Source organism: Lemur catta, chromosome 1, assembly GCF_020740605.2.
Source record: "Lemur catta isolate mLemCat1 chromosome 1, mLemCat1.pri, whole genome shotgun sequence".
NCBI classification, from domain to species: Eukaryota; Metazoa; Chordata; class Mammalia; order Primates; family Lemuridae; genus Lemur; species Lemur catta.
The window spans coordinates 41,185,625-41,198,553 of record NC_059128.1 but is presented as its reverse complement, the minus strand read 5'-3'; the positions used below and the strand labels follow the sequence as shown (position 1 = coordinate 41,198,553).

The following is a 12,929-nucleotide window of genomic DNA, read 5'->3' as shown; positions in this document are numbered from 1 at the left end:
CTATTTTTACTATACCTTTTCTATTTTTAGGTATGTTTAGATACACAAATACTTTCCATTGTATTACAGTTGTCTACAGTATTCAGAACAGTCACATGCTGCACAGCTTTGTAGCCCAGGAGCAACAGGCTGTGCCCTATAGCCCAGGTGTGTGATGGGCTGCACCAGCAAGGTCTGTGCAAGTGCACTCTATGCTGTTTGCACAGCGACGTTCTCAGGTTTCCCCACTGTTAAGCAATACACGACTATATTTCACTTTTATCTTTTTTTCCCAGAATAAAACTTTAGTTGTAACATTCAAGGATATTTCAAATAATCATTAGACACTATACTTACCCTTATTCTCTTGGCTCCATGTATGTAGATAAAGTTATAGATACATTTTTCACTTTTAACCAAATAAATACAGGCACCTAATTTTCTAAAAAATCAAGTAGTGACAGACAGAAGGCTTATAATTTAAGCAAATGTCCTTTGTCTTACTTCTCCCCAGCCCTCACTTAAATACTTATAAGTCTTTTTGCCATTTCTTCTGGTAGTTACTTAACTAAAAATTGTGCTTAAGTTGCTCTTTTTTTCCAGTTTTGTTTTATTTTGTTCTGTTTTTTAGAGACAGGGTCTCACTATGTTGCCCAGGTTGGCCTCAAATTCCTGGGCTCAAGGGATCCTCCCACCTCAACCTCCCAAGCAGCTGGGACTCCAGGTGTGCACCACCACACACAGGCTCACATTTTCCCCCATGCTTTATTGATTGGTCAATCAGATGTTACGTAAACTGTGTTAGAGGTTATCTCACAATTTTTAGTTAACTCAGTAATCAGTGCTCACATTATGATTGTGTAAATATTTCTCGCCCCAGAGACAAGTGGTAGCCCATGGTTTCCTTTCTAACTTATACTCCTTTTTGTTTTGTTCCATGTGTTTGAAGGCTTTAGAAGGGGAACTCTGTGTCCCAGTACCATCAGAAGTTCTAGGTCTCCAATAATGATCTTCCCCAAACTCAAGGCATTATCAGAGCAAGTACATGTCTACGAAACAGGTTATGCAACACGGATATGGCTTTCAAAACAAATGGTCTATTCACAATGACAGGAACTCAGGTCTAAACTTCCCTTCCAAGGCGTAATACTTCAGTGTGGCTTTTACAGAAGGCAGAGCTTAGGCTTCTTGCTTCCAGTCCTAAGAGGAAAAGTAAGAAAAAGGTGAGACAGGCAGTTCTGCATCCCGGACTCTGTCTGCTTACAGAACACGTTAGCAAAGAACGAATTCCTCCAAACCTTCCTGCTCCAGTCTCTAAAAGCGAAAGAAAATCAAGAACATCATGAACCCAGGCCACATGTATCCTTAGATGGGATGCTAACTAACACTTCCAAGAATTCTCAGCGAGGCTGGAAGCGGTGGCTCATGCCTGTAATCCTAGTACTTTGGGAGGCCGAGGTGGGTGGATCGCTCGAGGTCAGGAGTTCGAGACCAGCCTGAGCAAGAGTTAGACCCCATCTCTACTAAAAATAGAAAGAAATTATCTGGTCAACTAAAATATATATAGAAAAACTTAGCCAGGCATGGTGGCGCATGCCTGTAGTCCCAGCTACTCGGGAGGCTGAGGCACTAGGATCGCTTAAGCCCAGGAGTTTGAGGTTGCTGTGAGCTAGGCTGACGCCACGGCACTCACTCTAGCCAGAGCAACAAAGTGACACTCTGTCTCAAAAATAAATAAATAAATAAATAAAAAAGAATTCTCAGCGAGAACCAACCAAAGGCTCCTGCCCACCCTCAGAACTTTGCTCAGTGTGAGCCCAAGAGATAGAAGCAGACAGTGGATCGGAATGTGATCTACCTCTAGGTGGAAGGATCCTAAAAATCACAACCCAGACCTCACGTGATCATTTCACATACTTCGGGTGTAGAGCTGATCTGTAAGCAAGAGCTTTCTTATCCAATGCCACAGTGAATAACCCTATGTACAAATGCCACTTTCACACATATACAAATGCACCTAGAGGATACATTCCCCAAAGTAGAATTGTTGTGGCAAAAGATATAGGCATTGACTGCTTTTTTAAATAGCATATATATATATTATATATAGGGTCTTTTAGAATCTGATCTTTGTTTATACTCTATGATTTCTAGACCCAAAATGTACACAACTACATGTTTAAAATTAAATTGCATCTTCTATGCATCACATCTGTTCATTTTTCCAGGCTGATTGGAGATTGATCATAAATTGTATTTCTGACCAAAGTACCTCCCCACACTGTATTTGCCTGAGGACAGACAGTCCCTTCTAATTGAACCTGTCACCTACCACTCTACCCTCATACTGCTGGCTGCATCCTGTCTATTCCAAAGTCATCCTCCATACTAGTGTCCATGATCTCCTCAACTCCAACTTCAGCAATGCTCTCCCTTTAGCAGAAATGATACCTTATAACAAAAGGCAGATCCATGCTGCCTTCACTATAGACCAGTAAGAATTCTGACCCCACAAAAGGAGCCAGCCTGCATGCCAGTGCCAAGCATAAACAACATGTTCATTTCTCAGAGACAGAGAGAGAGAGAGAGATTGAGAGGGACCCTCCCCCAAGAGATTACCTTCACTCAAAGAAAATCAAATTATTTTTCATTAAACTGTACTTAGGAAAGGGCCGGGCAGATGGCTGACATTTGTAATCCTAGCACTTCGAGAAGCCAAGGCAGGAGAATTGCTTGAGGCTAGGAGTTTGAGACCAGCCTGGGCAACTTAGCAAGACCTTGTCTATATAAAAAATTTAAACATTAGCTGGGCATGTTGGTGCATGTCTATAGTTCCAGCTACCTGGGAGGCTGAGGCAGGAGGATCACCTGAGCCCCCAGGAGTTTGAGGTTACAGTGAGCTATGATTCAGTCACTGTACTTCAGTGTGGGTGACAGAGTAAGACCCTGTTTCAAACAAAAAAGAAAAGAAAAGAAAAGGTAAGCATCCTTTAATAAAATCCCTTTTAGAAATAACTTAATAATTTTAGTGAATGTCTTCCAGTCTGCTCTTAGCCAGACATCCTTATTAAGCAAAATACTATTGCCTCAGCCCCACAGGTAGTGTTTCTAAAAGTTAGTACTAGCTTTGTTCAAGATAGACGTCTATACGCTTACTGCATTTGGCAGCTTCGGTGATTTGATTTCTGCTGAAAACAATGTTTTGAAGTATTTGACAATCAGAGAAATGAAAGAAACATTTGTCCCATTCCTTCTCAGAGAATATTTACAATACACTTTGAGACCACAATTGATAATAAATGTATTAAAAGACTTTACCATAAAGCTAGGCAGTAAAAATTCTGTCCACTTGGTAATATATTTTAAAAATAATACTCAAGGCTGGTAGGATAGTGTGAATTAATCATACTTTGCCAGGCAGTAATTTGGAATACGTATCAAGAGTCTTTCTAAAATGTGAAGGGGCTGATGGTGAGTGGTGTGGTTATAACCTGACGGATCCTGCAGTATCGGAGCCACTCCGCGTCTTGACTGTGGCGGTGGAGACACAGACCTACACAAGTGACACAGTTGTAAAGAATGTAACACACACAGCCAAGTGAGTACAAGTACAACTGGAAAAATCTGAATGAGATCGGTGTATCGTAACAATGTCAATATCCTGGCTGTGTCCCATAGTTTGGCTAAATCTCAGCCCTGGGGGAAGCCTGACCAAGCATAGGAGTGAACTCTGTGTGTGGTCTTTCTGACAACTGCATGGGAACCTACAATTATCTTAATAAAAATTTCAGTGCAAAACTGTGAACCTGCCAAGATAAATGAGGTGCAAAGTTACCTATAGGTAAAAGAAGAAATTAATTTGTGTGCTATAAAATGTTAGCTATGAGAGAGTTATAATATAAGAAGAGATCTGCACATCGCGGAGGCTGGGGGGGGGCGGTGTAAAGATTGCTGAGCGGAAGCCATCCACTCTTTTTTTTTTTTTTTTTGAGACAGAGTCTCGCTCTGTTGCCTGGGCTAGAGTGAGTGCCGTGGCATCAGCCTAGCTCACAGCAACCTCAAACTCCTGGGCTCAAGTGATCCTACTGCCTCAGCCTCCCGAGTAGCTGGGACTACAGGCATGTGCCACCATGCCCGGCTAATTTTTTTTTTCTACATATATTTTAGTTGGCCAGATAATTTCTTTCTATTTTTAGTAGAGACAGTGTCTCACTCTTGCTCAGGCTGGTCTCGAACTCCTGACCTCGAGTGATCCACCCGCCTCGGCCATCCACTCTTATTACTTAAGGGAGGGGTCAAGAGAGGAGGGTGACTTTTTGGTCCCAATAAATCTGTACCAAGAACCCTATCCTTTGGAAATAAAAGATGTCCACTGTAGCATTATTTATAATTAGAAAAAATACTGGAAACAACCTAAAAGTCCATCATTATGCAAATAATCAATATATGTGATATTTATACCATGGAATATCATGTAGCCACTTAATCAAAGATGAAAGATAAGATATACCAGTGTAAGACATAAGGGAGGGAGAAGACTGTGTGGACTTTAGAGTATCCAAAGTATTATAAAGGGGGGGGATGCTGGAAAAGCACACATCAAAGAGTTAATAACAAGCTCTAAAAAGAAATTTCAGACAATCTGGGAAAAGGTCAATGCAGAATGAGTATGATATTATATTAAGTAATTATTGTGAATTTTGGGGGATCTGATAACGTGTGGTTTTTTTTAGTCTTTACCCCTTATCCATTAGTGATACATACTGAAATAAATACAGAAGAAATGATATGATGTCTGGATGCATTTGCTTTAAATACTCTAGAAGTGTCCATGTATTATTTGCACAATTTAAAAATTAAGTAAAATAAAACAAAGGTTATTTCTGAACTATACAATTGGGTAACTAGTCTTTTTCTTTATACCTTACTGTATTTTCTATGTTTTCTATGATAACCAACTACAAGAAAAGATATGGAGGAGGCAAAAAGTAGGATATATTTAGAGACATCAGACCAGAGAAATAAATTATTTATATACAGGTAATTGCAGCACTAATTATATTAACCTGGAGACAGTCACGTTTAAGGGGCAATTTACCTTTAAATTTATCAGCTGAGTGGTTGCAGATGCCCTTAACTGTGGATGGTGGAACTGATTGCTCACAGAGTGATCCACGCAGCTGTCCTCCCACCCAAATTGCCTGGGAATGAGGTTAGTGCTTCCCGTGGGTTCCGTGGGTCTGAGTAAGTGTATCTTAGGCCAGTAGCTCTCAACTGAGGGAGCCCACCAGAATAAACAAAGACAATTTTTTTTTCAAAATACAATGACAAATACTGAATAAGTCCCTATAGGGTACAGGCACATGTATTGTCTAAAGTTCCCTAGGTGATTGGGATGGGCACACATGGTCAAGAATCCCTGACTTACATATTCTGTGTGTGCGTGTGACAGAGAGAGAGAGAGAGAGAGAGAGAGAGAGAGAGAGAGAGAGAACGCACACACGTGCGCGAGCTTTAAATATTTTTGGAAGTATATATAAGAAGGTGGTAAAACGGTGGTTTGGGGACATTTCACTGTATATCCTTTTGCGCTTTTTAAACTTATGCAAATGCATGCACTACCTATTCAAATAAAGTGAAAAGTGAATGAAAATCAAATTTTAAAAGAACCTCTGTCTTAGACATTCAGCTTGTCAGAATCCACTTTTCTTTTGCTAATGTGGTCAAAGTTCTTAAAGGGGACACATTTTTTTTCAGATGTTTTTGCTAAAAAAAACACCAGAGAAAATATCTAATGACTTCGAAAGAACACTAGAAATAAGTATGATAAGATATTAATAGCTATAGGAACTACTCACCATTTGGAGTCACATTCTACCATTAGGAAGTACGTAAAGTCAGCCTACATAGAAGAGACGAGGGTTTTCACTTTGCAATAAAAGTACAGAATTTCATAAAATATCTCCGATGATAGTAGTTGCCTGGCTCACTTGGGAGCAGAGGTGGAGGTGAGCTTTTCATTAAATATCCTCCGGCGTTGCTTGAATTTTTGTGCTAAGCACATGTTTTACCAGTTTAAAAAATAACTATTTAAAAAATTTGAGCATTTAAGACTGTGTGACTAGCTGGAACTAGAAGGTGACTGACCCATGCTCCTAATTTAAAGTTACTCCCAGCAGCCCCTTTGAGTTCAAAGGGCAAAGGTGATTGCACACGTGGCCAAATATGTGGGGGGCACAGGGCAACGGGGGCAGCTGGGGGAGTTCAGCCAGTGTGATGGCCAGGGGTGACCTGGTGAGCTGGGCCCGCTGGCCCACAGAAGGATCAGCGGGTGTAGAGTCCAGGCAGGATCCTCAGCTCTATTTTTTTCTTTTTTTTGAGACAGAGTCTCACTCTGTTGCCTGGGCTAGAGTGCCCTGCGTGGGGTCAGCCTAGCTCACAGCAACCTCAAACTCCTGGGCTCAAGCGATCCTTCTGCCTCAGCCTCCCGAGTAGCTGGGATTACAAACCTGTGCCACCATGCCTGGCTAATTTTTTCTATATATATTTTTAGTTGTCCATATAATTTCTTTCTATTTTTAGTAGAGACGGGGTCTCACTCTTGCTCAGGCTGGTCTCAAACTCCTGACCTCGAGTGATCCACCCGCCTCGGCCTCCCAGAGTGTTAGGATGACAGGCGTGAGCCACCTCGCCCGGCCAGGATCCTCAGCTCTTTAACCCAGTGGTGGGTGATGCCAGTCATTTGATCCTCCCTGACCCAACACACTCACTTATAAAATGGAAATACTCTTCCTTCTAACAACTCTTCCAGATTGGGTGACACATACACACCCACCCACACCCACACAACATTAAATCTGGAAGATTTATCTTCCATGCCCCGAAAATGCAGGAAACATCGGTTCTCAGGACTCAGGGTTTCACATTGATTTTTAATCTCCTTCTTCTTTTTATAGTGTTCTAGTTAAAAAGGCAATGAGGGCCGGGCGAGGTGGCTCACGCCTGTAATCCTAGCACTCTGGGAGGCCGAGGCAGGCAGATCATTTGAGCTCAGGAGTTCGAGACCAGCCTGAGCAAGAGCGAGACCCCGTCTCTACTAAAAATAGAAAGAAATTATATGGACAGCTAAAAATATATATCAAAAAAATTAGCCGGGCATGGTGGCACATGCCTGTAGTCCCAGCTACTCGGGAGGCTGAGGCAGAAGGATCGCTTGAGCCCAGGAGTTTGAGGTTGCTGTGAGCTAGGCTGACGCCACAGCACTCTAGCCCGGGCAACAGAGTGACACACTGTCTCAAAAAAAAACAAAAAAAGGCAATGAGAATTCATTGCTGGCCTGTCTGTACTTCAAGGGCACAAGGCACTTTTTATTTATAATTATTTGTTAAATATTAAATTTACATGATAAGCACTTTGGGAGGCTGAGTTGGGAGGTTCGCTTGAGGCCAGGAGTTCAAGACCAGCCTAAGCAAGAGCAACAAAACAAAAAATAGAAAAATTAGCCAGGCGTGGTGGCCTACAGTCCCAGCTACTAGGGAGGCTGAGCTGAGGCAGGAGGATCATTTGAGCCGAGGAGTTTGAGGTTGCAGCGAGGTATGATGATGCCACTGCACTCTAGCCCGAGTGACAGAGGGAGACCCTGTCTAAAAAAAAAAAAAAAAAAAAAAAAATTATATGAAAATTCTGTTAACATTTTCAAGCGTTGACATAAGTCACTCTCCTGCCATCCTTTCATTATAAGTTATTTTGACAACTGTTAAACAGGAGAAGATCAGATAAGGTTTGGATAAAGACTTCAAGTTCATAGGCTCCATGCTCACAGGCAAGCCCACTTTCACAAACACCCAGAAATGAGACTCTAGGGGGGAATTTTCCTCTTAGTTGTCCTTGGGTTGGTTAAAGGTACTTACCAAATGACAGATATAACATAATTCTATGGCCCCTGTTACTCAGAATGATTTAAAACTCATTTTTATTTACTAGTTTTTCTTTTTTCTATTCATTTTATCCCTTGGTTTTAGAAGTAAAACGGCCTTGCAAAGGGAAAACTCTCCATAAAGAAATTTACCAATCTGGACGAATATGACTATCAAAATTAATGTCACTGAACACATATTGGGAAACCCCACAAAGACATAAATTAGGGGAAAAAAATCTCATTTGTCTACTTGTTCATCACATGTTCTAATGTGAAGGGATCCAGGAAAAGGAGGGAGAAGAAACTCATGCTAAAATCAGGAGAAAATCAGCAGCCGGAGAGGAAGCTTTCACATATGCCCAGACATTTCACCACAGGACCCCTCAGCACAGCCTCCTCAGCGCTCACCAACAGTCAAACCACGTCTCTCCAGGCAGCACAGCCAGTTCCAGAAGTTAAAGGATTTCTCAAAAGGTCAGAGTTGTGGACACATTGCTCAAAACAAACAGAAGAATGTAGAAATCAGAGGAAAAGCAGACAGAGGCATTAGGGCTGTGTGTTGCATGTGCCAGGAGTTATCCGATAGGACCTGCAAGCAAGTCATCGCTACCCCACTGGGGAGGGAATAAAAGAAGCTGCTCAAATACGAGACCTGGCGTGTCACTTCCCTCCCTGCCCTGTGTCGGCCGGAAGCTGATACTCTTTCTCAGAGGGTCATGGAAACATAACCAAAAAAGTCAGGAGTGGGGGAAAGCCCAACCTGAATCTTGGCATTCCCCAGGGATAGGCCCTGAAAGTGATGTCAAGTCTCCCATCTTAACCAAAATCTTGGCAGCCAAGGAACCTACCAAGCGGAACCCAAAGAAGCTATGTGGCAAATGTTTTAAAACTGAAGCCTGCCCAAAAAGGACAGACCCAGAAAAAAGGAATGAACTCTTGTTCCATACCTGGAGGGATGACTTTAAGCTACGTCCAAGTTACAGGCCAGGCCGAAGCAGGCTGACCCGCTGTCTAGGAGGAGGAGCTGAAGGACGTGAAGTGCTGTGGCAGAGAACAACCCTTCCCCCTGCTTAGCTGAGTCAGCAGCCACGGACATTCCAGCAGCTGGGCGTTTCCTGGGGTCAACACAGGGCTTCTCCAAAAGCAATGACCAAATAAATTGTAAGGAAAAGATGGGAGGAAAGGAGTGGGAAGAGAATTCATAAGATTCTTGAGACTTCGATCAACCAACTGCAGTGTTTGGATCTCATTTGTACCTGGATTCAAATAAATGATTTTTAAAAATATGAAAGACAGTAAGGCAAAATTGAATACTGACTGGATATTTGATATTAAAGAATTTTGGAGCGATAATAGATGGCATCTAGTAATTTTTTTTTACATGATTCCACTTTAAAATATTTATGGATGAAATGCCTGGGATTTGCTGTGGAATAACCCAGTGGGGAAGGGAGGCACAGAGGAAACGAGACGGCCATGAGAACTCTTGACGCTGGGTGATAAGTACACGGGGGTTCATGTGCTAGTCTCTCTACTGATGTTCATGTCTTACTTTTCATAATAAAAGCTAAAATAAAAATAAAGCAAGTGCCTCTGGGAGGGAATTCACACTTCACCTTGAAGTCATCTCCTAAGACTCCTTCCTCTCACCATCAGCAGGAGGACCCATGCCCACCATGCGAGTCCAGGTGTTCTGTGTTGATGCAAAGCCTTCTTTAAAACCTTTGCTGTCTGCAACTGCTCTCCAAGCAGTCAAGGAACTGCCAATCAATCTTCAATGAAAAAATTCAGGAGTAGCAACTTGGGCTTAGCTGCAGAGCTCACTGCTTTATTGACACCTGTGAGTGACGGTTTAAGGAATGTCTGTGCCAGCAAGCATTCCTAGTTTGAGTGATGAGACTCACTACCCAATGGTCTACAGGGTTCTGCAAGGAGCAGCAGGCCACTCCAGTGCCCCAGCACCTGGGCACGCTGACAGCCAGCAAGGGCAGGGGAGTCTGCCTAGGGGGAGCAGGGCATGGGGAGAAGACCAGCAGCAAGAGGGAAGGAGGTCGTTGGGCATGGGACAGAAAAAAAGAGGCAGCAAAACCCCCTGTACCTAAATGAAGTGTTGCCCAGGGCAGGCTGTCCTTAGAAAAGAGAAGGAAACCCTCTTCCACTCCCTGCCCCAGCCTGCTCTTCCTCCCCGACAGCTCCCTCAGGAAGCAGTGCCAGTTCTCAGGAGGCTGCAGTTACTTACCTAGGATTAGGACGACAGGCACATGAGGGCCACTCAGATTTCCAACTTTGCCGCTTCTCATCACTGGCAAGAGGGTGAAGACAGTAATACCTCAGCCAGATACCAAAGAGAAACTGCCTGAACGTGGGATTACTTTGTACCACAATTGAGATTTGTATTCTAACAGCCTGATGGCTGGGAAAAGCAATTTTGATGGGTATCTTTGAATACAATCAAAATAATCAAATTAATTTATATGTAATATTTATACTGGTGATTGAAAAAGAAACCACTTTCACAAGAACAAAGTTATAATGCTTTAATAATTTAAATAGAACCAACTTCAAGGAACATACACACACATACATAAAATCAAACAATTGAACAGTGTATTTAAATTCATCCGATTCTTAAAAAACCCCCGAAATGCACTCAAGTTCATGGATATGAAAAGGTAATTTTGAAGTACTACAGACCAGAGTAAAATGGACAAGGTCATCACTTTTCATTTACCAATAAGACGACAGCCTGTGGATACATTAGATGTTTTATAAGAACACTTCTAGGAAATGTTAGAACAAAAAAGCTGTTAAAAAGGAATACAAACGATCTCATAAAGATAAATTTACAGCTAACAATTTCTTTGGTCCTCCAAGTCACACTTGTTTTTACTGTAAAATACTAAACATGAGTTTTGTGCTTAGAAATCTACCTATAAATGTCTAAATATTAAGCAAGCTAATGTTTATACTGGGTTAGATTTAAAAAGGAACTCAAAATCAACCACCACTGTAGTACTTAAACTCCAAATATAGAAAAAGTTAGGAAGAGTTTAAAAAGAAAAACAAAACCTCTGCCATCTTGCCTTATCATAAGCTAAATGGCATCACAGTGGCAGAGAGAGGATTACCAAGGTAAAAGCAAGCATCACAGTTCATTATTTTTAAGGTAATAGGATAAATTTGGTTTCATAAACATGATCAAAGTGGAGCCTTATTTCGCACTGTATCAACCAAATAAGGAATAACTGGGTTTTTGTGGAGGAGCTGGGGTTTTTCATTTGTTTTAATTTGGCCCACACTGCCCCAGTGGAGGAAATTTTAAGATAATCATTAATAAGGCAACAGCTTCCGGGATTAAAATACCTACACCACCTCACCTGCACAGAGTCGCAGGGGAGACAAGACCCGCTCAGACCACAAGGGAAACCAAGACCAGGGGCTCCCGTGCATTTGCACAGACCCCAACAACACAGCGTTGGTTAGAACACTGGACACAGCTCATGATGCCGTCCACCATCAGTTCATTCCATTTTCTTTCAGGTTCACAGAAACTATGGTTCTGCAGACCCGAAAATGACGGGCACTCTCAAAAGTTTCTGGAAATTCTTAGAAAAATATTTCATAAGATCAAAAATAATGTTTTGAGACATCTACATGGAAAACACAAAGTAAAATCCCAAGAAACTTTTAAAGATAAAACTGTGATGACTAGTTATTTGCAATGTCAGTACTAAGTCTTATAAGATAATGGCTTTTTTAAAAAAGGCAAAAGTATCTAGACTCTAAATGATGTGATATTCTCATCAAGGCACAGAGAGTTAAATGTCTAAATCCCTGTATGTTGACATGAGAATATACCCGTAAACAACTCTTGGGACTAATTCCCTGTACTTGAATTCAAAAAGAATAGAAGGTAGAAATGTGCCTTTTTAACTCACAGTAAAGTCAAAAGCATAGATATTCCACTACCTTCCCCTGGTGACTTAAAACTGGATAGTTAAAATATAAATATATAAATAAAACCAAGTCACTGGTGGTTTAATAAACATGATCAAAGTGGAGGCTGTTGGACTTTGAATTCACAAAGCAATACTGCACAAACACTGTACATAAATATTTTAGCACTTTCAGCACTACTACACCATTTTTGTTGGAGGAGGAAAACAAAAACCAGTGTATTAGCCATAGGTCTCTTACATTTCCTATGCTCCTGTGCTTATGCGTCAGATGACCACACTATTTCACCAAAACACATGAATTCTTCTCCCTTCCCAGCACCCTCAGGTTATCTGAAAGGCAGTGATTTTGTGCATATGAATTACACTCTTGGCAGTTCACTTTAATATTGCCACTAAAAGGTGGCAAGAATAAAGTAGAGGGCTCACCCCTTTATTAATTATATTTATTTGACTTTCTATAAATAATTTTTAAATACAATTAGTGACAAGGAATAAAGTTCACAGCTGTAACAACTGAGAAATGGAATGTACAAACAAGACCAGACAGACGACACTACCGGCAGGACACTCCGCAGAGCCACACCGCACACGCTAACGCTCAGCTCCGAATGAGCGTCAGAAACTCCTCTCGGGTCTTCGGGTCTTCCCGGAACACACCCAACATCGTGCTGGTCACGGTTTTGCTGTTCATTTTCTGTACACCTCGCATGACCATACACATGTGTCTACAAAAGGAGACAACGAAGGTTGCTTAAGGAGTAGGCAGCAGCTGGTTTGGTTTTTAAAATAAAAAGCAGGCCAAAAGATTAATCTCAGTTCACAGCTACCAAGTATATCAAAACATCCCCTCTTAGACAAATGTGATCTCAAACTTTTTTCCTGAAGTTTCTTGTCTTGTAGCTTTTATTCTTACCAGTAGTCAAGTTCTTAACACATCCAAAAAGAGGGGGGGAGAAAACGGAATTTTCTTCCTGGGTGAAAATGATATGTGTCTACAGAGATACATAACTTCCAGATCAAAAGAAAGACAGAATTCTCACTTGATCCACCTTCAGGAGAAAGACAGCACTATG

At 41.6% G+C, this 12,929-nt stretch overlaps 1 protein-coding gene across 2 annotated transcripts in view; it reads right to left on the bottom strand.

Moving 5' to 3' along the window:
• Positions 1-10,419: 10,419 nt before the first annotated feature.
• Positions 10,420-12,929, bottom strand: part of GCH1 (GTP cyclohydrolase 1) — a 50,764-nt gene continuing 48,254 nt past the window's right edge. The window contains exon 6 of one of the 2 annotated variants that reach the window (XM_045566836.1): positions 10,420-12,581. In XM_045566836.1, coding sequence (XP_045422792.1) covers positions 12,455-12,581 — 127 coding nt within the window. In that variant the 3' untranslated portion in view covers positions 10,420-12,454. The remainder of the gene's footprint in view (positions 12,582-12,929) is intronic. The other variant, XM_045566840.1, reaches the window with a different exon arrangement.